Source organism: Arvicola amphibius, chromosome 6 (assembly GCF_903992535.2).
Source record: "Arvicola amphibius chromosome 6, mArvAmp1.2, whole genome shotgun sequence".
Taxonomy (NCBI): domain Eukaryota; kingdom Metazoa; phylum Chordata; class Mammalia; order Rodentia; family Cricetidae; genus Arvicola; species Arvicola amphibius.
Genome location: NC_052052.2, coordinates 79,979,378 through 80,006,425, shown reverse-complemented (window position 1 = coordinate 80,006,425; position 27,048 = coordinate 79,979,378). Strand labels below are relative to the sequence as shown.

Here is a 27,048-nt window from a genome sequence, read left to right as displayed (position 1 = left end):
AGATGCTTGCCTTGAAGTAAATAAATGGCTTCTGTCTAAAGATATTGCGTTTCAGAGTACTCTACTATGTGAAAAAACAATGCGACACAAAATCATCCTGTCCTGCTCAAGGGAGTGTTGCCGAGTCCTGCCATTAACCTTCACCAAGGCCTGGTCTAAAGCCTCTTGGTAACCCCCTTGTAGTTGCCTTTCAATAAGCAGACCAGGTGGACCTGACTGGGAACTCCTTGACACATTCCAGAGGGACAAGGGAAATCACATGGAGGGGACATACAAGTCAGGAAAGTAAACTTCTTTGAAAGGCACACCAGAAAAGATTTATAGCGGTTGCTCTGCTCTTGACTTCAGATTAACTCTCACACGCGCGATTCAAACACAACTGGTTATATCCTGAATGGTAGTAGTATTGTCACTGGCTGTACACTTAGGACAACATCTATGGCCAGGGACCACGTGGAAAGGTTTCCTGATCAAAGAAGCATAGCATTCCCTTTCTTTGAAAGTTCCAAGTTTCTGACTCCAGGATGCAGTTAATTGGTAGCATCAGTTGAAGGAGAATGATGGGCAAACTGCATTTGCAGATGCTGGGGATGGAAGCCTGAGGACAGGCAGCAATAATGCCATACACCTACTATAAAGGACAGGCAGCAATTCTGCCACACACCCATTACACTCCAGGCAGGGCTGATGTTCAAACAACAGGTTTATTTCAAATCCTAAGTTTGGTCAATAACAGCACATCCCAATAACATTTACAATCAAAAGGAGCTTGAGCTGGAAGAGATTGGTGCAAATTATCTAGCCTATCACCTTTGTTTTCTAAATTAACAGCGACACAGATTTATTAGGTGCTTATATGTTCAGTGTGATCTGCTGGATACTTTCTATGTCTTAATTTTGATACTCCCAGTCTTCCTATAAAAACAAACATATGATTACAGGATTTTGCACAGTAGATAATGGAGATATAAGTCATTCTCAAAGTTATTCAAGACAGTGATGAAGCTGGGACAAAGGTCATATCTCTCTAGAAGGATAACTCTAGAATCCTAGAGCATTCGGACATGGGAACTCTACAACATGGAGAATAGAAGCGCTTATCTGTAATTATGTACTCACACTGATTAATCACCCGATAATTTATCAAACATTAGTTGAGCATCTGCTGTTTGTCAGGAAGCAGGCGAGTCAGTAGGAACTTAAGCACTGCCTGGAAATTGTTGCTGCATGTGATCAGATTCATTAAGGCAGAAGAAGATATGAAGTGGCTATAAATTATTCTAATAGTGGAGGATAAATGACAAATAGCTCAAGAAAATCAGGAAAGCGGGTATAAAAAGTTGGAGGAAGAGTCCATGGCATTCATTAGGGAGAAAAAATGTTAAAGAACTTCATGAAAAAAATAAAAAAGTGGCTTTAGCTCCCCATCCAGTTTGATACAAAAGCCTTGTCTCATGGCAATTGAGGAGCGGTAGAAAACAGAGCTGCAGAAATGGCACAAAGGTAAGGAAAAGAAAAGATTATTTCAGCATGGAGTTTAGGGACCCTAGGTATATCTAGTTCTCCTAAATAACCTGTTATCATCTTAGTAATCTAGTAATCACTTCATTTAGATGATGCAGGGACCAAAGCACCTTTGTCAGAAGGGAATTTTGCCCTTAAAACCTTTTCAAATTTTGTCATATCAGTTTCATACATTCTTTTTCCAAACTTTGGCAGAAACACATAGGTGAGTACTTGGCAGGAGGGGAAGACTGCCACAGTGTCAAAATGATCAGGAGATCTATGACAGTGACCAAAGAAACAAAGATCGACCCTGGGCCTGCTTGTCCAATATGTATAAATAGAGCACAACCCATTAAGACAACTAATTTAAAGTCATTAATGCTTCTGGCTATTTTATTCCAACTAAGTGAATAATTTATAGCCACTTACTAATAAGAAGAAACAATATATGTGTCCTAACACAAACCGGCATCATAGGGACAGTTCCCCAGGACAAAAGACCATACTAGCGGTTATCTTCCGGGAAAAGTGAAGGAACCACTGTTTGCCTGTCCTCTACACTGTAAGACTGGTGAGCTTTAGGGAGCGACCTTTAGGACGTGATTCTGGTGGAGTATCAGGTATCTTATTTCTCTCATGTCTGTTTGGTCCAGAGTTCCTTCCAGGTATTCTCCCAGTGCCCCGCATAGTTCTACTCCCATGAGCATTTGCAGATTCTGTTTATTTTTTCTTTCAGAAAGGTCTTCTTAACCTAATCCCTAGTTAATATCGAGACACTTTTTGAGGATGTCTTCCTTTGTGAAGCCTTCTTTAATCATTCTTTCATGTTAGCAAATGTTTCACATCAACCTTCAATACCTCTATGTATTCACTGTGGCTGGGGATGTCTCATTCTGTGCTTCCTTTAATAAATGATTAGTGCTGACGGGTAGAGATACAAGTGACACACACACATCTTGTATATATGACATCCTGAAGAGGTTAAATAAATGCCTTAAGTATGCACAATGCAGGATAATATCATAACTTCTGAACTATAGAGAGTCATGAAAAGCCTGACTGGGGAAGCCCTGGCTCTATGTTGTCTCAGAAAAGGACATGTCTCTCCGTATAGCAGACTGTAGCTAACACTCTCGCAGCAGCTCTGATGACACAGAAAAACTTGCCAATGCAAGAGAAACTACATATACTTCTTTGTAGTTACTAGACGAAGCTGACATAATTTCACAGCTCAAAGATCATAGCCAGGGTAAGAGCATAGCAAAGCTAAGAGCAGAACTCAAGTCATCTTGTAATTTAAATCCACACTATGAATTCACAGCCTCACAGTTTATTGGTTGGGTAATCTCTGACAAGTCACTTAAAGAGTGTAAACTTTGGTTTCCTGCTTTGTTAAATGGGGATAACATATAAGTCTTTTGGAAGCTTTTAAATGAGATAATATATGATGATACTATGTCTAGAATGTATTAAATTCCCTTTAGATTCTTTGTAATCTTTGTATTCTATGAGTCTTTTAACTCCTTTATTTTTTCATCCAATCATCTAGCTATGCATCTCTCTTTCTATCCATCCATCTTCACAGGTTGTGAAGAAACCTGTGTGGCATGTCATTGCTAGACTTTAAAACTGCATGCCCTTCACCCACTAGGTTCTTGATTTTTAAACCTAGATAAATATATTCCTGTGGGCCAATAATACTGAGTACAAGACTAAAATAAAATAATAGCAGCAGCAGGACAAAGAATAACAAATGACAAGATTATAAGCACCTATTCAATGTGCATCTCATAATTTGCCCTGTGCTATTGTGTTAAGTGTTTTGCCTAATTTGATCCTACAAAAATACTTTGAAGAGATATTGTTGTCATCCCTAAATAGGTCTCATTGGGATAGAGTATTAACTGATGATTTGGAAAAAAAATTAAATTAGCTAGCTAATAAATAGTATAACAAACCCAAATCAACTGTGACACAGAATGACATATGTTTGTGTGTGTGTATGTGTGTGTGTGTGTGTGTGTGTGTGTGTGTGCATACACATGTAATTGCAGCCATATTGCACATACAGCTGTTAGAGGACAGTTCACGGGTTCCAATGACCGAACACAGGTTGCCAGGCTCACTGGCAAATGACTTTACAGGCTGACTCATTTGTCAGCGGAATGTTTTTAAAAGATAGAATCAGAAATTTAGACCTGATGATCTATGTCATTTGGGCACAAGGGCTGACCTTTTGGTAACTGTTCATGCTCATCTGCCTCAAGAAGAATTCATACAAAGATCAGAATAAGCCCTTGTCATAGGTGAGAGAGTATAAAGAAAATGTTCTACCCAGGGAGTGATGTGGCCAGATTTAGTGTGCTCTCAAAAGATCATGGTAACTCTCATGGTGGAAGACTGATTTGTGTGTGGCAATGTTAGATAAAAAGGGTGCTGCAGGAATTTGAGTTAGGTGTAAGAAGGTGACAAATATGGTATAGCTTATGGTCCAGAGATAAGGAATGTGTCTGTCTAGGGTGTGGGGCTGTACTGACAGCAGGCATCCTGACCATTCTCTCTAAGGGTCAACAGTATGTCCAGCGGGGCCATGCATCCTTCAGTCTCATTTCCCACCTACATGTGAGATTGGGAGGCTAGAATTATTAACACAAGTTCAGAGTAGGAGGAAAGTGACTACAAACAGTTTTTACATACTTGATGAAGACTAGCCTATTAGAAAATTGCAGGATTAATTTTCAAATGCAAAGTCCTGCTTTGCAAAACCATTGCCTAAAGTGCAGAAGCCTCAAGAAGCTCTTCCTCACATTTGAAGAAGCCCTCCTCTGCTTTATTTGAATGTAATTCCTCATTTCCAGAGCCTCTGGGATATTGCAGGAGTGGCTACTTAGCAGCTGCCTCATAAAACCATGTCACAAACATGAAGGCAGCAATTAAACCCTCCAGTAGTCTTCCTTGTCTGATGAGGTATGCTACAGCTTAGCATCTACCAGGCCTCTTAGGAGAAAATCTAAGCTATAGAAACACATTGGAGCTGCTTTTCACCATGTGTTCAATTCCGTGACACTGGTTCTCAGCTACCCATTCCATCTGCTGGGAACTACTGGGCACCACACATTGGGCGTGGAAGCTAATGAAGCAGAGAGGGCCAGGTGCTAGCACTCGGGGCCAGCAGGCCACAGCCACGTCAGTGTCGGGGAGGATGACACAATGGAAGCCTGGAGCCAGACCGTCATATGTAAGCTTTCTGATGACTTGGGAGGGTAATGGGGCATTTCTAAGTTGTGTTTCTGAGGCTGCTTCTCTTGGACGAGATGTTAATAAATGTTCCAGGGTAAAAATAGAGTCTGCAGGCAAGATGGTGTTACAGACAGTGAATTCAACAAAGCAGCTCTGCTTTTCATACTGCAGGCTTCCCAGAGCCTTAACAGAATCCAAAGCAATACAGAAACCTTCATGAAGGGGGTGTGTACAGAGTTTTGATTGGGAAATGCTACTCTCCCAGAAAGTGCGTGCGTATGTGAAGGTGAATGCACACATGTATGTGGATAGGAGTTGAGAGGGCAACAACTAGTGTCTTCTCTATCAGTTTCCACCTTATTTTAAAAGACAAAATCTCACCCTGAAACTGGAATTCATTAATTCAGAAAAAGTGAATGTCAAGCAAGTCTCAGGGACACTTCTGCCTCTGCCTTCCCCATACTGGGGTAACAGGTATGCACCACGAACTCCCAGATTTTTGCATGGATATGGGGGAATCTGAGCTAAGCTCTTTATGATTGCAAGCAAGTACTTTGCCCACTGAGTCATCTCCCTATCTTGTAGAGAACTGGTGTGGATACTATGTATGTTTCTTCTTCTTCTGTAGCAGCATCCAGGGCCAGTGGTGGCAACAGAAACACCATCACACTGCTTATGGACTACTTCAGTAATGCTTTAATGACATTAGTTTGATTGCTAATTGTCAGTAAGTCTGTATGTGGTAGGGAGACATTTTCAGGAGATCAGTACCAGGCAGCTTTTGTTCAGCAAGGACCCTTATCATACCATCAATTCCAAAGACATAAAACTGTAAGTGATTTCGGATGCTCGTATAGTCGACAAGCATTTGCTAAATACTTTGTACATTTTAGATTTATAGATATGAAGCATCTATTTGGGATAGAAAGACAGGAAACAGGAAAAGAGAAACGATCTTATGTTATATATCTTATATATGTATGGTAATATAACAGTTGGTTGCCAATTCAAAAGAAGAAAAATTCTGACTGAGCAACATGGGAGAAAGTGCTGATATCTGAGCTGAGAGATGAAAGGTGAGAAGAAACCAGGTAAGACAGTAACTGTTGGTAATGGAAGATGCAGAAAGAACAACACACCTGGCGCATCAGGCTCTGAAGAAAGGATGTGCTAGATCTGTTCATAAAACGTGACAGAAGCAGCCAGTTTGGCTAGAATACAAAAAAAAAAAAAAAATCCGGTGGACATTTTTGGAGAAGACAGTAGAAACCAGATCATCATCATCGTATAGGGTCTGCACATCAAAGTTTAGAGTTCAGATTTTATTGCAAGGAGAATGAGAAGCTACCCAAGGTCATTAGCAAGTCTTGACTGGTCTAAGATTTTGAAAGATGTAATCTAGCTCTTCTGTCTAGGGAGACTGAATAACAAGCAGAGTATACATTGAGGAGCTATGCAGCATGACTAATAAAAACACAGAGACAGATATTGGGGTTCAAGCTGAAGATCAGAAAAACAAAGCAATCAGACCAAAATGGGGTTAAAGCTGAAGATCAGAAAAACAAAGCATCAGACCAAAATGGGTGATCCTGCCTCCATGAATTCTCAGACTGAGACTGAGTGTGAGATTGTCTCCTCACATCTTACATTTCTCTCTACTGTTGGGATTAAATATGTGCACAACCACCACCCAGCCTCTATGGCTAATTAACTGATCTCCAAAATATATAAAGAACTCAAGAAATTAGACATTAAAATTCTAAATAACCCAATTAAAAAATGGTATACTGAACTAAACAGAGATTTCTTAACAGAAGAATTTCAAATGGTCAACTTCCTTAGCTATCAGGGAAATGTAAATCAAAACAACTTTGAGATACCATCTTACACCTGTCAGAATGGCTAAAATCAAAAACACTAATGATAGCTGGGGGCATCCGCCTGGATACCTGGGAAGCCCTCTAGAGTCAAGTCTCTTGACAACCCTAAGATGGCTCCCTTAATTAAGATATATGCTTCCCTGCTCCCATATCCACCCTTCCTATATCCCTAGCATCCCATTCCCCCAAGCTCTTCCCATCCTCCCCTTCACGCTTTTCTCTCCCCATCTACCCTTGCCCCCATCCCACCCCACCCCCAAGTTCCAAATTTTTGCCCGGCAATCTTGTCTACTTCTAATATCCAGGAGGATAACTATATGTTTTTCTTTGGGTTCACCGTCTTATTAGCTTCTCAAGGATCACGAATTATAGGCTCGATGTCCTTTAATTATGGCTAGAAACCGATTATGAGTGAGTACATCCCATGTTCATCTTTTTGGGTCTGGGTTACCTCACTTAGAATAGTGTTTTCTATTTCCATCCATTTGCATGCAAAATTCAAGATGTCATTGTTTTTTATCGCTGAGTAGTATTCTAGCATGTATATATTCCACAGTTTCTTCATCCATTCTTCCACTGAAGGGCATCTAGGTTGTTTTCAGGTTCTAGCTATTACAAATAATGCTGCTATGAACATAGTTGAACAAATGCTTTGTAGTATGATTGGGCATCTCTTGGGTAAATTCCCAAAAGTGGAATTGCTGGGTCCTGGGATAGGTTGATCCCGAATTTCCTGAGAAATCGCCACACTGCTTTCCAAAGTGTTTGCACAAGTGTGCATTCCCACTAGCAATGGATGAGTGTACCCCTTACCCCACAACCTCTCCAGCAAAGGCTATCATTGGTGTTTTCCTTGGGCAGCTAAGGAGAGGGAGCCGGAAAAGGCCAGATCCTACAGCCATACTGATGAATATCTTGCATATCACCATAGAACCTTCACCTGGCAATGGATGGAGATAGAGACAGAGCCCCACAATGGAACACCGGACTAAGCTCCCAAGGTCCTGATGAGGAGCAGATGGAGGGAGAACATGAGAAAGAAAGTCAGGACCGTGAGGGGTGCGTTCACCCACTGAGATGGTGGGACAGAACTAACTGGAGATCACCAAGTCCAGTTGTAATGGGACTGATGGAACATGAGATCAAACTGGACTCTCTGAAAGTGGCTGACGGTGGAGGCTGACTGAGAAGCCAAGGACAATGGCGATGGGCTTGGACTCTATGGCATGGACGGGCTCTGTGTGAGCCTTGTCAGTTTGGTTGCTCACCTTCCTGGACCAGGGGGGAGTTGGGAGGATCTTGGACTTAACATAGTGAAGGGAACCCTGATGGCTCTTTGGCCTGGAAGGAAGGGAATGGGGGTATGGGTGGAAGGGAGGGGAGGGAAGGGGGAGGAGTAGGGGAGGAGATGGAAATTTTTAATAAAAAAATGAGGAAAAAAAGAAACATAAAAAAACACTAATGATAGCTTATGCTGGAGAGGATTGGAGTAAGGGGAACATTTATCCATTGCTGGTGGGAATACAAACTTGTGCAACTACTTAAAAAATCTGTGTGGCAGTTTCTCAGAAAAATGGGAGTCAACCTACCTCAGGATATAGCAATACCACTCTTGAGAATATACCCAAAAGATGCTCAGTCATACTATAATAGCATTTGTTCAACTATGTTCATAGCAGCATTACTTATAATAGCCAGAACCTAGAAAAAATCTAGATAACCCTCAATGGAAGAATGGATAAAAAAAGTATGACACATCTTCACATTAGGGTACTACTCAGCAGTAAAAAAACAATGACATCTTGAATTTTGCATGCAAATGGAAGGAATTAGAAAACACTATCCTGAGTGAGATAACCCAGAACCAAAAATATGAATATGGTATGTACTCACTCACTAGTGGATTCTAGCCATAAACAAAGGACATTGAGCCTATAGTTCATGATCCTAGAGAAGTTAAGTAATAAGGTGAACCCCCCAAAAACATATATATACCAACCTGAAAATTGGAAGCAGAGACGATCCCTTGACAAAATTTGGGAGCATGGGGGTCAAGGGTAGAAGAAAGGGGAGAAGGGGAAAAGGAAGGTAGAAGGGGAGGGTTGGGGAGAGCTTAAGGGAATGGGATAGTTGAGATGGAGGAAAGACAGATATGTGAGCAAGAAAAGAGATAACTTGATTGAGGGAGCAATTTTGGGATTAACAAAAAACCTGGCTCTAGAAAAAAATCTCAGGAATCCACAAAGATGACCCCAGCTAAGACCCTAAACAATAGAGGAGAGGGTGTCTGAACTGGCCTTGCCCTGTAGTCAGACTGATGATTATCTTAAATATCACCATAGAACCTTCATCCAACTACAGATGGAAACAGAGGCAAAGACCCACATCGGAACACTGGACTAAGCTCTCAAGGTCCAGTTGAAGAGTGGAAGGAGGGAGAGTATGAGCAAGGAAGTCAAGACCATGAGAGGTTCACCCACTGAGACAATGTGCCTGAACTAATGGAAGTTCACCATCTCTAACTGGACTGGGAATGAAAAAGCATGGGATCAAACTAGTCCCTCTGAATGTGGTTATCAGTTGCAGCAGACTGAGGGGCCAATGACAATGGCACTGGGATTTGTCTCTACTGCATGTATTGGCTTTTTGGGATCCTATTCTCTTTGGATGTATACCTTGCTCAACCTGGATGTAGTGGGGAGGGCCTTGGACTTTCCACAGGGCAGAGTGCCTTGCCCTCTTTTATGATTGGGGTGGGTAAGGGGAAGGGTTGTGACGGAAATGGGAGGAGGGGAGGAAGTGGAGGAGGGGAGGAAGTGGGAAATTGGATTTTTTTAAGTAATAAAATAAATTAAAATAATAATAATAATGATAAATATATGCACATGCACCACCAAGCCTCTATGGCTAGCTAGTGTATTAAAGGTGTATGCTACCATGGCTGACTAGTATGGCTACTTTATATTCTGATTTTCAGGCAAGCTTTATTTATTAAAACACAAATACCATATTACTTTATTTCGCATTTTTTCTAAAGTAAAAAATAGCTAAGACTAATATAAGAAAAATTGTATATAAGTATAGTAACTTTATGCAATATATACAGGCAATAAATAAATACATCAACAATATCTAGTCCATATGCATTTGACAAATTCAAAGAAAGTATTCCATATCTATTCTATCTTGATGAGTCCAAAAGGTTGTAGGTAATTGACTTTCTATTTTAATTTGCATTATTAAATTATCTTTTAAAGTCTCTCAACCTTTTATACTTTATACCTCTTTAGTAATTTTTTTTGTTCTGGTGGCATCCAAATTGGCCTCTTTAGGAGGTTAATGTTCAGTTTTTAGGGATTAGAAATTTATTTCAGGTAAAAGAGAGCATGAGAGGGTCAAATGAATAGTGCCAGAAAGACAGAAAGAAAAATTAAAGCCATATGTTGCTAACATAGCAATGAATTTGTGGGGATGTGAATTTTTACATGATTGGAATACTCAGATTAACATTCACCCAGTCGTAGAAACAAACCATAAGTTAACGTATATTTCTGAGGAAAATATTAGGTTTTATACATTAAGGTTGTACATAAATAGGGCATAACAGCTTCTGATCTTCCAAAGGCACAAACAGCTCTACCTTTAAAATGGTTAACAGAAAAACCTGTATGGATTGCACAATGGTCTTTAACAACAGAGAAACTTCAGGCTTTAGAACAGCTGGGATAGGAGCAACTAAATGCTCAGCATATTGACAAATCAACCGGCCCTTGGAATTCTTCTGCATTTGTTGTTAAAAAGAAATCTAGGAAATGGAGAATGGTAACAAATCTAAGAGCTCTTCATTAGGTGATTCAGGAAACTGACTTTACTTTGCCTTGTCTATTGCCCAAATCATGGCCTCTTATACTTATTGATTTAAAAAATTGTTTCCTCACTATACCTTTACATTTAAAAGACAGAGAATAAATTGCCTTCACAATTCTTATTCCGCTAAGAGATATCAATAGAAGGTTCTCTCACAGGTAATGTTAAATAGCCTCACCCAGTGCCAATATTTTGTATGACAACTGTTGAAAATGACATGTAAGCAATTTCCTTCTAGTTTACCACTATATGGATGACATTTTTCTATCTGATTCAAACGTAGATATTTTAGAAAAATGTTCAAAGAAGTAAAATTTTGCCTTGTTGGGTCTTAGAAATTTATTGATTAGAAAGCTGAGATTCCTTCCAAGTAATGATCATTTAGTATCCATTACAAGTCTAAATTCAGTGCTGTGTGTTCATTAACAATCTTATCTTGAAATTCTCCTCTAATAGGAAACAGAGAAATTACAAAGGAAAGGTCAAAGTTTTAGAAAAAATAAAATAAAATTCTATGTGCCATTTTTAAATGCTAATGTAATATGAAAAACTGTTCTATAGTCTTATAGAAGTCTCCTTATAAAAATTGTGAACCATCAAATGGATTGTCTTGAAGGGTTAAGTGACATAAAGATGTTTAAGATAAATGAAGGAATGAAGTCAGATTAGTCCTCAAGAAGAGAGAAGTGATTATTTGAGGTCAAATAGGCTTACAGGTATGAAAACAAAGAAGACAGAGCAGCACTTTCGGTAAACTTGAAAGAATAAAGATACACAGGTAAAGCTGGGAAAGATTTTTTTAAGTGACCTGAATGTGCAACCAAGGAAAACACACAGGACAACATTTCTAGACTTCAATGCATGCTGCCTGAGCATTCTCACCACTTTACTACATTGCCACAGCATTCTTAGTTTAATGAGTCCCATTCGATGGAACTGGAAAACTGAGACTCAGAGAAAGTGGTGACTTTTCCAAAACCATACAAGTTGAAAGTGACTGAGTTAGCATTACTACACCAGCATTGGTGATTTTAAGGTGTTATGCACCACATGAGTTTCAAAAATGAACTCTATAATACCCTCTGTAATGTCTCCCATAAACATTCATATCTTGTCTGCATTTCCACCCTCCTGATTCAAATTTCACAAAATCAGGACCACGGTATTATCCAAACAAACACTTCATAGTAAGTTGTGACTGCCACCACTATTAGTGGCATCTTTATGAAAGTGTGCCATTCAAGTGTTTGGAAAAATACATAGCATTTTACAAGTACAGCACATGGTAGATAAACTACTATATTTGGGACTTTGATTGGTAGAAATTTCCTGGCTATCACTGTCTATGGCAGTGGTTCTCAACCTGTGGGTCACGACCCTTTCTTAAGAGTTAGATATCAGATATTCTGCATATCTACACTATGATTCATAACAGTAGCAAATTTACAGGTTTGAAGTAGCAACAAAATAATGTTATGTTTGGGGGTCACCTCAACACAAAGAACTGTATTGAAGTATCACAGCATTAGGAAGGCTGGGAAGCACTGCTTTAGGGCATCCTCTGTCACATCACCATAGATTTTTCCATCTTGGTGTGACCATCTGTAAAATGGGAGTTATTATACCTACTAAAAGAGGGTTCTGCTGAATAAGGTGTATATATCATTTATAACACTTAACCTGCTGCCTCAAATAAGTTAGGTGTGAATAAATGGGAAAGATAATTAATGGGAGTCAGTTTTTTTTTTATGACACACAGAGAGGATGTCAGAATCAGAATTGTTGAGGTCAGAAGAAACAGATTCAGTAGAGCAGTAAAGATACAAATATCATGAAACTTTGCAGGCCTTACTCATAAGCTTGAACACACAAGCTTATGATGATAAGCTTGAACACACAAGCTTATGATGGAGGAGTGAGGAGGTGCAAAGAAAAGCAATGAACCAAAGACCACTGGACAGCCTGAAAAAAAGGCAGAAGAGCAGGTTCAAAAATCAGACAACAGCAAGTGGGGTTCTCCCATAGACAAAGCCACACAGGTGGTCAGAGGAAATGAAAATATAAGAAGACAGAGGAGAAAAGAGGAGGAGGAGGGGGAGACATTGCATGAGATAAGTGTACCTAGGTAAGTCTAATTGAATGAGCCAGCAGACACAGTTGCAAAATGGAAATAAGAATCAGTTCCATCTAATCTATGATGCCAATGCATCCTGTATTCTTCAGGGTTCTAAAACGTGATTCTCCGACAATATTCCTGGGGGTCCTTGCTGCTTGCTGACTTCCAGTCAATGGTTCTCATGCATTCCGCAAGAATGCTCTGTTTCTGTTGCGCTATTTGTAGGAACACCCTTGAGAAGAGTACCTACTGCTTGCAATTCTGGTAAGAGGAACTGTCCTTATATTCCCTTTCATCTACGCGACCACTTTAAAATTTAGAGTGTTCATTGCCATCCTCAGGTGAGGCAGAATGGGTCTCAGAGAGATTATCTCTAACCCCATGGGCACATCCCATTGTCTTCAAGGGGGCTTAACAGAGCGGAAGTGCAGGAAGGGAGAGAAGCAAAGGGGAGGTGAGGGAGAAGGTTCCCAGGATCTGGGAACACAGAACAGACTTGTGTCTTCTGGCTCAGGTGCCAGGAGCTCCTACCTCGAGACTTGTTCCTCCGCTTCCTCTTCCCTGCAGAGGCACTGCGCGAGGCTGGCTGCAGCTGACCGATCTCCACTGGTGTGTTAGCACGGAAACTCTCCTTGAACTTCTGCATCAGGGACTCCACTGTCTCCTGTGTCGCCTCAGTTGCTGCTACAGGGTGGCAATGGGGCTGAGGTTAAGGCTTGGCCCACACTCAGTCCCTGGGGGACTGGGACTGGCCACCTTTGAGTCTCTGAAACTCCATCTTTGACCTACTTGTAATACTAAACTACAAGTCAACTCGTTAGACTAAGGTTATATACATTGTTGGTATTATCTATCACCTACTAAATTTTAGGCATAGGAAGAAGCCCTTGGGATATGATGGTGAAAGTTTAGGTACAATCCACATTTCAAGTAATTCATAATCCAGACAAATATATATCTGGTGAGTTCCAATATCTGGCAACCATTCTAAATATAGCATATAACAACAAGGTACTTCAGCCATCCAGAAAGTCAAGGCAGCCTTCTTGCAGAAGGCACTATTAATAATGGAGGTCATAATGATGAGTGGGAAGTACCAAAGGCAGCTGAGCAGGATAGGAGTGAGAGGATATTTGGGATGGGATGTTCTAAGTGAAGGAAAAGCAAGTGTGATGATCTGAGAGCAGAGGGGTGAGACCTTTCAGTAAGAGAATGGAGTGCAGTGTGGGTGCAATGGAGTCTGCACACAGAGGGTACGAAAAGAAGCAGGAGGATGAGGACTCCCTGCACACAATATTTAGCTTAGATTTTATCTTAATGGCAGAGACTTATCACTGAATGACTTTAAAGTAGAAGATGACACATGTAAATTCAGTCTCTTTGTTAACTGTTACTAGTGAAAATAAGGGGAATACATATGGAAACAGGAAAGGAGAGAGGGACTATGATTTCTGCATAAATCACCAATGGGTAATAGTGACCTGAATGGGGACAGTGGCAGTGAAGATCACATAATAGATTAGTGATAAAACTACAGCTTCATGGGATGCAGATGACATAGTCCACATCCCAAATTTATCAAGAAAAAAAGGCCTCCAAATGAGTCATAGGATAGTCTCCATGCTAACAAGTGCAAGTGAAGCCTGCAAATCTGTCAGTTCAGGTGGAACGCCCAACTGGCAATCTCTCATGTCCTCATCTCCAGCTTCCAAATTGAGACTAAAAGGAAATTCCAGGGAATAGAGAAAATGAGATCAGAAATTCAGAGAGAAACTGTAGAAGATAAAGGAAAAAAATAGGAAGGCTTGAGAAAGATGAGAGATATTATCAAAGGGAGGGGGGAGGAAAGCAGCAGAAGAAAACAGGACACAGCTAAATGGTCTCAGTGCCTTTGTTCTGAGAAATACTCAAAGACAGCCTGACTTTGAAATCTTCAAACTCAGTCTCCCTCCACCCCATCTGCAGAGGCTGGGGAATTTCTTCTCAGGTGGAGCACCCTACCACTTGATGCCACAAGATGGCATGCACTAAAAATTTGTTTTTCTTTGGGCAGATTTCTCCAGATCAGACAGAGAATCTTGCCATCCCCCCCCCCCCCAACTTCTTAATAGCCAATTCTCGTTTTCTCAGAAAAAAAATCTATCAAATTAGACAGATGTATCTGCAAGGTAAGTCAAAACCAGAGGGTGGATTTGGATATTAGGTTCTGTGGGAAGCCCAATCTTCGGGAACATAGGGAGAATCTGAGTGCTAAGAAACACAATTGACAATGCAAATGAACCATATGGTGACATTCTAGCTTCCTCACCTACATCTTTTGCTGTCTACTCCCCAGATATCTCAAGTCAGGTCTATGAAGGTGATCCAAGGAGATTCTACTTACAGGCTTTCTATTCTAACCAGAGGTTAGTTATAATGATTCTGAGAGAAGTATCATGTTACATTTAACTCAGTATACTGAGAAAAGATTGATTTGACCAGAATCATAAAAGGATGCTTGACTAATGTCAAATATTCAGAACAAACAATGATTTGAAGTCCTCAAAAAAAGATAAGAAAAAAAGAAAGGGGTGGAGAAAAGGACAGACAAACTTCAGGAAAGAGAGAAGGTAGTATCTGCAGTCTGGGAAAGAGAGCCTAACCAAGGAAGCTGCATCTGGATGTTGGGATTTCAACCTCAAGGTCTGTAAAATAAAATCTTTGCTTGTAGTATTTTATTATGGCATCCCTTTGGAAGAACGAAACAAAACTCTCTTGTAATGTTTATTATACTGGAAGAATGATGAATATGATATAATAGTTGGTAATGAATGAGAATTGTATAGCAAACTTGTACTGGAATCTAATGGTAAATGATGATACAAGAGACTATAGCAGAAAATTATTATCAACTAATCTAAAAAAATAAAATCATAGCAATCCATGTGAGATAATACAGGGGATGAAATCAGATGCCTAACCTAACCTTGGCCCTAACCATTAAGGAGTAAGTTGGAGAGTGATAGAACAGGACACCTTATGTCCCCCTCCAGTCTTGGCACAAATATGTGCACACACATGCTTACACAGTGAAAAAAGGAGACAGAGAGAAGAATAGAGAGGGAGGAAGAGAGCAAGAGTGAAGTAAAAAGACCACCATGGAACACAGTGTAGAATGTAGTCCAAGGGTGAGCTGAGAGTAGCCTGGAATAGGATAGCAATGGTGGAGATCCAGAAGTAGAAAACAATGGAGAGAACAGGGAGTAGTAAAATAGGATATACTCAGATGTCATCAAATTTGAGCATTATACTGGATGTAAACTACCAACAGAATGTGATGTTTTAATAATAGCAAAGAAAGGGGAGCAATGAGTTTGGCTCCTCCTCTTCTGGCTTTAGACCACTGTGAAATGATAGTGCCTAGGTGAGATGAGGGCCACATTTGATAGTATGTTATCTGATAAATAAACATGAATATATTTTATTTAAAAATATTTTGTTTAAACAGAAAAGGTGAATGGTATGGGGGGGTCCTTCGGACTATGTGTTGCTTTTATTAGCTAATAAAGAAACTGTCTTGGGCCTACGCAGGGAATAGAGGTAAGCAGGGAAGACTAAACTGAATGCTAGGAGGAAGAAGGCAGAGTCAGAGAGAAGCCATGTAGCTCCACCAGAGAGAGACTTTTTTTAGCCGGTAAGCCACAGCCACATGGCGATACACAGATTAATAGAAATGAGTTAAATTACTTTTAAGAGTTAGCTAATAAGAAACTAGAGCTGATGGGTCAAGCAGTGATTTAATTAATACAGTTTCCATGTGATTATTTTGTGTCTGAGCTGCTGAGCAGCCAGGAACCAACAAGCAATCTCCCTATGACAAGATGGCGTGCCAACATGGTAGACTAAATCCATGTAAAACCTAAGAGGGCTTGAAAAGAAACTCTAGACACTAAAAAACAAAGTTTTTCTCTATTTATTTTTCCAAATGGGCTTTGCTTGCTGATGGCATGCTGTGGCTCCTTTAAGAGAGGTTTTCCTGATTAAGTGGTAGCAAGAAAAAAAAGCCATGGTTTTGAAATGCCAGCTTTCTGTGCTGTGCTGATGGTGCAAACTCTGACTCTTTCTGGAGGTCTGGCTATGGAACACTTGAATGGTGTTTGTGGGCCCAGATGCTTGTATGACTGCTTGGGAAAGTAGCTGAGAATATGCTGCAGTTCAATATCCCCTACCCCACCCCCACCTGGGCAGGCAGCAGGATCAGGGCTGCTAAGAGTACACAGGCAGGAGAGCATAGAAGATTCCTGCTGCCATACACTGAGATATTTCAGAGCCACACAATGATCTAAATGGGATATTTAGCTATTATTCAGATAAAAAGGGTTTATGTGGTGCATGTTCATTCTCAGACTTAAATTGCTGAGTATGGTTCCTACCTGGCTGTCCCAGAGCTAGCAGTAATGGTACTTCCACCATTCTGAAAGGTGGAGAGAGGTGGAATCAGCATCCAGTGCCACTGCAACCAAGCTGCTTACCATTTTAAAAGCTTTTCAGGACAGTACAGAATTACAGATGATGCAATAAAAGACAGATTCGGATATAAAAGAACTCTAAATGGGCCACAGTGTTGTAAATGTACAGTCTTGGGAAAGAGAAGAAAAAGAGTATAGAAAGTTAGAAAAGAAGTAAATTGTTTTTTAAAAAGTCTTTAAAGACACAGAGTACAGACAGTCATAGATTAAATTAAGTAAAGAAAAATATACCACGTAAAGATTAAAAAATACACATAGAGTCTGAATTATGCATATTATTGTGTTTTCTTTGAATTTTTTGACTGTAAAGGAGCTAAACACAAAGAGAAATTTCATTGTATGGGCTGCTAAGCTAAACCAGCATATATGTTTTAAAGGTATAACTTTCAAATTTGGGTCTAAGGATATGTTGCTTTGGAAAAGAAGGTTTTTCTTTTATTTCCACAGAAGATGAGAATCTGTGGATTACTTCTAGACAAATATGGCTTGATAGATGACACCCCCTGAAAGGTCACCATGAACACCCTCAAAAAATTACTTCATCCAATTGCTGACTGAGATGAACTTAGCAGACAAGATACACCATGAAAGACCTGATTAACAGTGCCCCCCAAACAGCAGGAAGCAGTATGAATAAAACTACACCTATATTCCCAAATGTGGTTTATAAACGTTTCTTTTATATTTAAAGAAGGATATGATATAGAGATTTTCATTAATATGGATTTTGGTTTATTGATACAAATTTAAGGTCAATCTTGTTATATGTATACTTCTGCTCTTGATTAAGATATTATGATTTTGTAGTTCATTTAAAAATGTAATGTATAATTAAGAAATATAGGTTAATAGATAATCATCTATAATAGTCAAGCTTATAGTCATGTTAGTTAGATTTTCTAGATGTATAGACATATCAGTTAGGTAGGTATTCTTCAAATCCTTCAGAGACCTTCAGAATATGTTTTAAGAAGTTAGGACTTTTCATGACAATGAGATACATCTACTTCTGGCAGCACCAATTACTTCAAGAGGAAAATGGGAATTGAAGAGGCTCCTTGTGGAGTTTGTTAGGTGAACTGGACATGCGGGATCCATAACGGAAATGGCTGCTGAACCTGCCAAAAGGTGAGATGGTCCTTCAGGGTTCCTTCTTCATGAAAGAGTCTGTGAGACATTCTGCAGGATACCGAAAAATGTGACTAGCAAACTGCCAATATAGGCAGAACTGTCTTTGAAATTTCCTGCTTTGTGGAAAAATCTGCTGGATACTATGGGCCTGTGGGCTAAAGACTGGATGCTCCAACGGTACAGAAGAACTTTGGGTGACTGTCCAGGCAGCAAGATGTCTCTGTCAGTTCTAGAATTTTGGAAGTTGCTTACAATGCACTTCCTGTTTACTTAGGTAATATATCCTTCTGGAGTCTTTGATGGAATTAAAGAATTTATAGTTATAGTTTTCCTTATTTATGATAAAAGATAAAGTATATATAAATATTATAACTGTAATTCTTGTTTGATAACTGTTTTTGTTTAAACAGAAAAGGGGAAATGATGTGGGGGGGTCCTTCTGTCTATGTGTTGCTTTCATTGGTTAATAAATAAAGAAACTGCCATGGCCCATTGATAGGGCAGAACTTAGGTAGATGGGAAAAACTAAATGGCATGCTGGGAGAAAGAAGGGTGGAGTCATAGAGAAACATGGATCCTCTGCCTGAGACAGATGCCAGTTAGACTCTTTGTCAGTAAGCCACTGCCATGTGGTAATATATAAATTAATAGAAATTGATTAAATAAATATTAGAGTTAGCCAATAAGAAGCTAGAGCTAATGGGCCAAGCAGTGTTTTAATTAATACAGTTTCTGTATGATTATTTTAGGACTAAGCTAGCCAGGAGGCCGGGAAGAACAACCAGCCCCTCCTTACAACAGATACCTGTTTTGTTATATGTAATTTTACTATGTTAACATTAGAACATTCCTTTTACATTTAAACAGAAAATGGGAGGTGATATAGGATTTCCTTCTGTATGGTTAATAAAGAAACTGTTTTGGGACTGCACAGGGAATAGAGGTCGGCAGGGAAAATTAGACTGAATGCTAGGAGAAAGAAGGCAGAGTCAGAGAGAAGCCACGTAGCCCCACCGGAAACAGACTTTGGGAATTTTAGCCGGTAAGCCACAGCCATATGGTGATACGCAGATTAATAGAAACGGGTTAAATTAAGATGTAAGAGTTAGCCAATAAGAAACTAGAGCTAATGGGTCAAGCAGTGATTTAATTAATACAGTTTCTGTGTGATTATTTTGAGTCTGAGCTGCTGAGCAGGTGAGAACTAACAAGCAGCCTCCCTACTACAAAATATTGTGACCTTTTAGAGACAACTTAACAGAGAGGAAAGGATGTAATCACACACTTACAAATGCAAGCATATATTGCGTGTGCCCCATACACAGGGATCCGACTTTTGTTCACAGTTAGGCCGTTTACAATGTAGGTGATATAGGGTACATACTCCTGACTTCTGCCAACTGCTCTCTATTTGAACCACCAGATCTCTGCCTCTCTGCCAGATTCAATCTGTTCCACTGAGACCCTGCAGATCATCACCTGGCTTATTGCCATCTAGTATGGGCATGGCCAGTAGGATGCTCTGGCTGGATACTGGAAAGAAGAATGTAAGAGTAGTTCTTTCCTTTTCTCTTCTTTTCTATATAACATTTTTCTGACAGAGACTAGAATATTAGGTAATACTGATTCTGTTATGGTCTCCTGTTTCATGGTTCCAGTTTTTATAGAGATCAATAAAGTCATTTCCCCATCTCACTGTCTTTGTTTCTATTCTGTGCTGGCTGTCTGATATTTCTCGCCCTGGTATCTCAATATTTTCCACTTGAAGGCCTTCACTTTCCCTACACTTCCACAAGAAGCCCACTCATGACATTCTCCCTACAGTCCCATTATTGCATGCTTCTTTATCTGACCCGAGTCTTGTCTGGGGTACTAGCCATGCTCCTTTCATGTCTCCACCACTTATCAATTCCTGATGCTCAGTTCTTCTCCTGTTATTTCTGTTTGATTTTTCCTAAACTGGTATCAGTTTAACTATTTTTTTCAGAGGACAGCATACAGAGAGAGAAATCTTTCTCCTGTGAATTGCAAAGGCTCCTGATCCCGATGTCACAAATCCCATCCATCTGTTTGGCTGCTCTTAACTTGGCGACAGAGGCAAGAGCCCAGACAGGCTTAGGGTGGCAGTGCTCATGGAAACAGGCTGATGTCATCCTGTACTCTATGCTTCTCATCTCCACCCCTCCTGACCCCATTCAACAACTCTCACAATAGTAATATATCAAGTTGTCCAAACAAGCCACCGTACTTTTGGTTACCTGCTAAGTTCTGCCTTCCTGCAGTAGCAAAATGTTCAACTATTGCCTGGATGAATGCAACAGATGGTGCTTGATATGAACATCTCTGCATGGCCCAGAATGCAGGGAGAAGAGGGGGCTGCCACCTCCTTCTGACTAACATATGAGTGATTGTTAAGCTTAGTGTGAATAAACCATTAAGGTCTGAGGTGAAGATACCTAATCCTTGAGAAGAAAGGAGGTTGAAAGAGGAGGAACAGGGGGATAAAAATAGGTAGAGGAAAACATCACACTCAGTCATAGAGGAAAATATTATAGAAAAGGGTTGTAAACAGGAAGGTAATGGAGAGGCAGGGAAGAGCAGAAAAGCAATGAGTAGGAAGACAGAGAAGGAAGATAAAGCAAAGGGAGCCTGAGAGAGAGAGAGACAGAGACAGACAGATAGACACATACACACACACACACACAGAGAGACAGAGAGAGAGAGACAGAAAGAGAGAGAGACACAGAGAGAGAAACAGAAACAGAAAGAGACACAGAGAGACTCAACTCACTCTACAGAGGCATGGAGGCATGCCATTTTCCAGATACCCCGCAGGTTAGGACATGTAGCCTGAAGAAGATGCCCAGACATAGACTCAGCTCTCAACTGTGCAACTAATTTGCCACCCATTGTTTTTTTGCATACAGTGTTGTCTGGATGCTTTTCCACTAAAATATGAATAGATTTGGGTTCAAATTTCAATTGCACATCCCTTACTCTCTTTAATTTTTTAGATACTTCTAATTTGTGTTAGAAAAAAATTCAGTTCCCAAGCACCAACACTTTTCCTGGAAAGGATCTTGACATTTCTTTATACTTTCTCATTTCCTTCTCCTAACAAGTTTGAAAGCAACTATCATTAATTCCTGTTTATATATGTATAGACATGTGTAGACATGAATTCAGAGCATTTAGATGATCTTCTAAAGCCACAAAGCATGTTTGAACTCACATAATAATGCCTGATATTCCAGGTCCATGAACTATCTCCCTTAAAAACATGATCTCTAGTCAGTTTGCTATGTAGAGATGGGCTTATTGCTTGGGTGACATTTCTGCAGGCCTACATAGCTGCTCTGATGGTAGCCCTTCTTCAGGTTATCTAGGCAGGGAGTCCCCAGCAACCTAGAGATAATTGGACCCATTTTAAGACTCCCCAAGGGTCCAGGTTCTGCCCTTATTTCTTCCTGGCACTACTCACTCACTTGCATAGGCAAGGAAGACAAGACAACCAATGAATCATGAAGGTGGGAAAGCTCATTGGATTAATCAATTTTTTGGTTCCCATGGGGCAATGAGAACAGGAGAATTCGGGGAAGAGGATTCTGCAGTCTGCAGTCGTGACCCAGCCACAGAATGTAACTGCCTCGCTGAATAAGGTACTGAGCGACGTGGCTAACATAGGCAAGAATAATGGGCTATATATAAGTTATAAGAGTTAATACAAAGTCTGAACTACTAGGTCAATCAGTTTATAACTAATGTAGACCTCTTTGGGACTTAATGACTGTGGGAACTGGGCAGAACAGAAACCTCAGACAAGAAACAACTTAAGAGAGAAAGGAACCACTTTGGTTCACAGTTGAAAAGGGTACAATCAACAATGACGGGGAAATATTGCTACTGGAGGCTCTCTACCTATGGATGTGCAAGCTTGCTGCACCTGCTTTCTGTATGGTACTTAACAAGGAGCAGAGAGACTGGAGTTGGAAGAAGTGACAACTATAATCTCAAGGTCTCCTTAACCTCCAGTACCTGTTTTTCACCTCTTAAATGTTATTCAAAACAAGCACCACCAACTAGGGACCAAGTAAGTGTTCAAACACATGAACTTGTTAGTGGCATTTTTACAATCAAAGCTTAATACCTGATATCCTGAAGCTATTTTGTCTACATTGAAATGTTATTTCCTCCAAATTAATACAGTCTCATTAATACTTAAGAATTGGGAAGGTTCTGAAAATTAAAAAATTCATAAGGACTCCTCTTAATGTTATAAATGCAGTAAGCAATTGCTAGAAAGAAGATGCTCTCTGATCTACTTAGCTACATTTCAATCATACAGGAAGCTTTGGAAACACAGCTTCCATGACTTATAAATATGTACCAACATACCCTTATTTGACATGGGCATTAGAGATCCAAGCCCAAGTCCCTATGCTTGCACAGTAGGCACTTGGTCAACTGGACCATCTCCTTGCTCCCATCCCCTGGTCTTATACATTTTTCTTAAATCTTTCGTACCTAGTACAGCTTATCTTCAACATCCAGTGCCAACAACTGCAATTTCTATTTCTCCTCTCCTCTCCTTCAAGTTATTAGGTAATATGAGCCTTGGTTTTCATACTGGTTAACTGACAGGGCTGTCTTGAGGAAGATGTCATATTTGAATACTTGTACAAACATTTTTCTAAATGTATCTGTTGGGGTATTTTTAAATACTAACATTAGACTAGGACATTGAATGAAATACATTGCTTCGACATTGTATGTGGGCCTTATGTTATCAGATGAAGGCCTTGATAGAAGAAAGACTGATCTCCTTGAAAAAAAAAAATAAACTGTCTGCATATTTGAGCTATGGAGCAGACTGTCTTCTGTATCTCTAGCTAGTTTGCTAGCCCCCTCAGCAACATAAGTCAATGCCTTATATGAATTTATTGATGGTTAAAGACACAGATACAGATTGCGCATAGCCAATAATGTGCATATATGTATATATACTAATACTTAGCTCATTTTGTATGGTTAGGCTTTGGACTGGACACATTCAGACTCCTGGACTATGGAGAAGGTAGAAAGTGAAAATGCTTTAGTCTCTTGGCACAACTCAGCTAGAAAGACCCAGATCAAAAACAAAAAGTACCCAGTTCTCAGGTTGTCCAAGTTAAGCCACAGAAAGCAACGTCTAATGTTTTTTAGGAGTTTTCATGAAAAGGAAATCAATACAAAACAGCCAGTATTCTTAGCTAGATGTGAATGCTTTGTGAGTAGAAAAAAAGTAAAACCCAAGTTTATGTTTTTAAAAATGGCTGCCTCTTCCCAACTCTCAGGGGTTGGAAGAATGATGGATAGAATTTTCTTACTCTTTAGCCTTTTTCTTTCATATATTTTCTTAAACCTTTGCTGCCTGGTCCAGCTTATCTTCAAGCAAGTGCCTGTAGACAAGACAAATGGGTGAATAACAACAAACATAAATTGAAAAGCCGGGGGATAGCCTTTTCTTATATATAAGATGTAGGGTCTGTCAGTTAGCTCACTGGCTTGTGGGGTGGTCATGATTTCAACTGGGAAAACTACCTCAAGTATGGAAGATGGAATCAAATCTGTGATATTTTCCTCTCTTCTGATCAAAGCACAATGCTGCCCCGGTTCACTAAAGCTGGTTTCATATACCCGAGCCAGAGCACAGATGGTCTCCAAGATTCCTTCCAGCTCCAACATCTTGTAGCTCTAAGAGTAAACGAATGTGCTTTTGTGAAGATGAAAGTAGTTACCATGGGATCTGCTCTCCTGTTTGCAAAGCACTTAAAAATGTTACCTTTGTGAGATTATTACCTCATTTCCCCTCCTTTTACCCTTCTGACCCTTTATACACTCATTCTTGCTCCACTTCAAATTCCTGTATTCTTCGTTCAATAATAGCTGTTACAAGCATATATATGTATATGTAAGTGTATGTGTGTGCATATATATATACATATATATATATATATATATATATGTATATATTGATTCTTGTATGTATGTCTTTAGGGCTGACCTTCTGCTATTGCATAGCCAGTTGTGCTTTTTCCTGGGCCAGACTCTTTCTCACACTTTTCGCATTCCTTAGTTTACTGTAGTTCTTTTTGTAAGGTTGAGGCCTTCTGAGCTCCCATTCCCTGTTCATGTAAGCACATTATTTTTACAACTGTCTTTACTAGATCAAATAAACTCTCATCTTGCTGAGGCCCCAGAATTGACAGGTGGTTGAAAAGGCTGGTCAGAGTTGCCATTCATCACTACTGAGTTCTGTTCATGAAGAGAGGTTCAAAAAATATAAAAAAACTAGACAAGTTTTATCAAAACTCACCTCATTAGCAACTTTCAGTGAAGTGTGACTCTGGGAGGCTTTGAAATTAGCCACTTTTATTTGTTATACCTCTTACTAGCTGTGCAAGAGGCATTTGTTTAAACCCTATGGTATCTCCTTCCCCAGTACTTAAATTAGGCATGCCCCAACTCGAACAAACTGCTTTTGACTGAATGAAATGTTAAGGTGCCTGTCAGTTCTTTAAAACTTAATAGTACCGCTTCAACGATCTTTCCTTCCCCATCAGTCACATAAAGGCCGAAAGCTCTGTGCAGCCTACTTTGCACAGCTTGATGGGATTCAGTCACTAGGAAAATACCCCACCTTAGAAAATTCAAGGAACAATGTGTCTCTGTGTTCCTTGAGACTAGAAGGACATATACATTCTGCAATGTTACCTCTGAAAGTATTCCTGGGTGGTACCTATATTCAGGTATGGGAACTATATTCATTGTGGTGCCTATATTCAGGTATGGGAACTATATTCACTGAGATGAACTGAATATCACCCTTTTCTAAACTACGTCAATGGAATAGTAAAAGAAGATGTAAGATAGTAGAAAAGAGTGTCCTGAATTCCTGTGTAATAGTCACACTGACCAAGAATCCCCTAGCTGCCTTTGTGGCTGCTAAGGCTGTGGAAAATCCCCAGAGGGGTTGCTGGCTCTTGAGCCATAAGGGATCCAGTGAGTAGAATGATGCAAAATGTCCAGAATTTGTAAGGAAAACTCTTAAAGTTCTGTTTTGAACTTACATTGAGGGATGATTTAACATAAGATAATTCAAGCTTGAGTCAGAAAGAGGTTTGGGTATCCTTAATTCTTTCTTGACTCTTTCCTTAGGTACCAATTTAGAAATCTTATCGTAGTCGGTCATCCTAATATCCATCTTGCTATCCTTGTCTATGAGTAGACTCTGACCCCAAATGCCACGGTGCATTGACTACATACAGTGTAGATAACAGGCTCAGTCTTTCATGCCATTAGGTCCTCAGTGACTTTTCTGAACATCTGTCCCTTGTGTATATGAAACGTTGCATAATTCATGAGGAATTTTGTGTCTTTTTCATTTTTGTGTGTTTGGTTCAAATGTAATGTAATAATTTAATAATTATAATATATAATATCATAATTTTTGAAAGTGATTGACAAACTATACAAAGTAGATTAAGCAATCAACAAAGTATACCACTTATTAGCATGTTCACATGTGACAGATCCTCAAAGGAGCTTGCACAGTTAACAGTAGGTTTTCCACATCCTGTTTCAAGAACTCATTAGTGTTTGCATAGGATTGGAGTCTTATTCAGTCTTCCAACAGATCATCATTCCAGGTCCTGGCAACCTTCACTACTGTTTTCATTGCCACTCAGTGTCAGGCAGTGCCTGTCTCCACTCAGCATCAACTAGTCCCCGTCTTGGCCACATCTTGAAGCATATGGTGTAACCCATGATGTGGCTAGGGACAGACAATTGTGTTCACAGTGCACTGCCACAGTCATTGTACAAGTGCTAAAATCTGCAGGATACTACTAGGTCCTAAAAATCAGGAATAATATCCCAAGCAATTAGAAATCTCTAAAAACTCTTGCTAAGGCTTATTAGACAATAATTGGTGAGGGGAATTTGTTTTACTAGCAGGTGAACTACAAAGAAAAGAAAACTTGAGTCTCTTACAATTAATTCCCTTCCTCTATCTGAAGGATATTTAGCATCATTTCTGGTGCACTTCTTCCCTACAGAGTTGCATTGGACTTCTCTACTTGATCTATTACCAGGTTTCTCTCCATTGCAGTATTTCAGTTTGCCAAGAGCATTTCATTAACCAGATAATTGTAATAACAATAGTAATGACATTTACCAATTACAGAGTTCTTGCAATGTGGCAGGAAATATTTTAAAGTAAATACAATCATTTAATTTAAATTTCATAATAACTACAATGCATAGACTATTAAGATTCATTTTTCAGCCCCTCATAAATCCATACCCTGCTACAGTCTCACTCTTCATTTGGGTATGGTCTTATGACTTGCTGTGGTGAATATAATATGCATAGAATTTAGTATGTGCTAAATGAGAGTCTGTTCTTCAACATATATCATATATTACTCATTCATATACATCTGTCACTATCAACACAAATGCTTTCACGGCTAATCTGCTAGCAAAGGAAGATGAATTACCATAGACTCATTGCTCAACATCATGGACCAAGCATCCTATAGCCTAGAACACTGACTCTTGCCAACCTGAAAACAATGGGAAAACCATGTGAGACAATACTACACCCCTTGTGGTATTCAGGCACACAAGTTCTCAGTATTGATCACCCAGAACCATTGAGATCTACTGAAGTTTGTTATGACGCATTGTTTTAGCAGTGATATAGAAACTTTTTTTTTGGAAAGGGGGTGTGTCACAGAGGAGTTAAGTTTTCAAGGGT

At 39.7% G+C, this 27,048-nt stretch overlaps 1 protein-coding gene across 3 annotated transcripts in view; it reads right to left on the bottom strand.

Moving 5' to 3' along the window:
* The window catches only part of Astn2 (astrotactin 2), a 980,272-nt gene that overhangs the window by 679,897 nt on the left and 273,327 nt on the right, over nucleotides 1-27,048 (bottom strand). For 2 of the 3 annotated variants that reach the window (XM_038333150.1, XM_038333151.2), the window contains exon 4: nucleotides 13,141-13,293. The exons of the other annotated variant lie outside the window; for it this stretch is intronic. In XM_038333150.1, coding sequence (XP_038189078.1) covers nucleotides 13,141-13,293 — 153 coding nt within the window. The remainder of the gene's footprint in view (nucleotides 1-13,140; nucleotides 13,294-27,048) is intronic. 3 annotated transcript variants of the gene reach the window in all.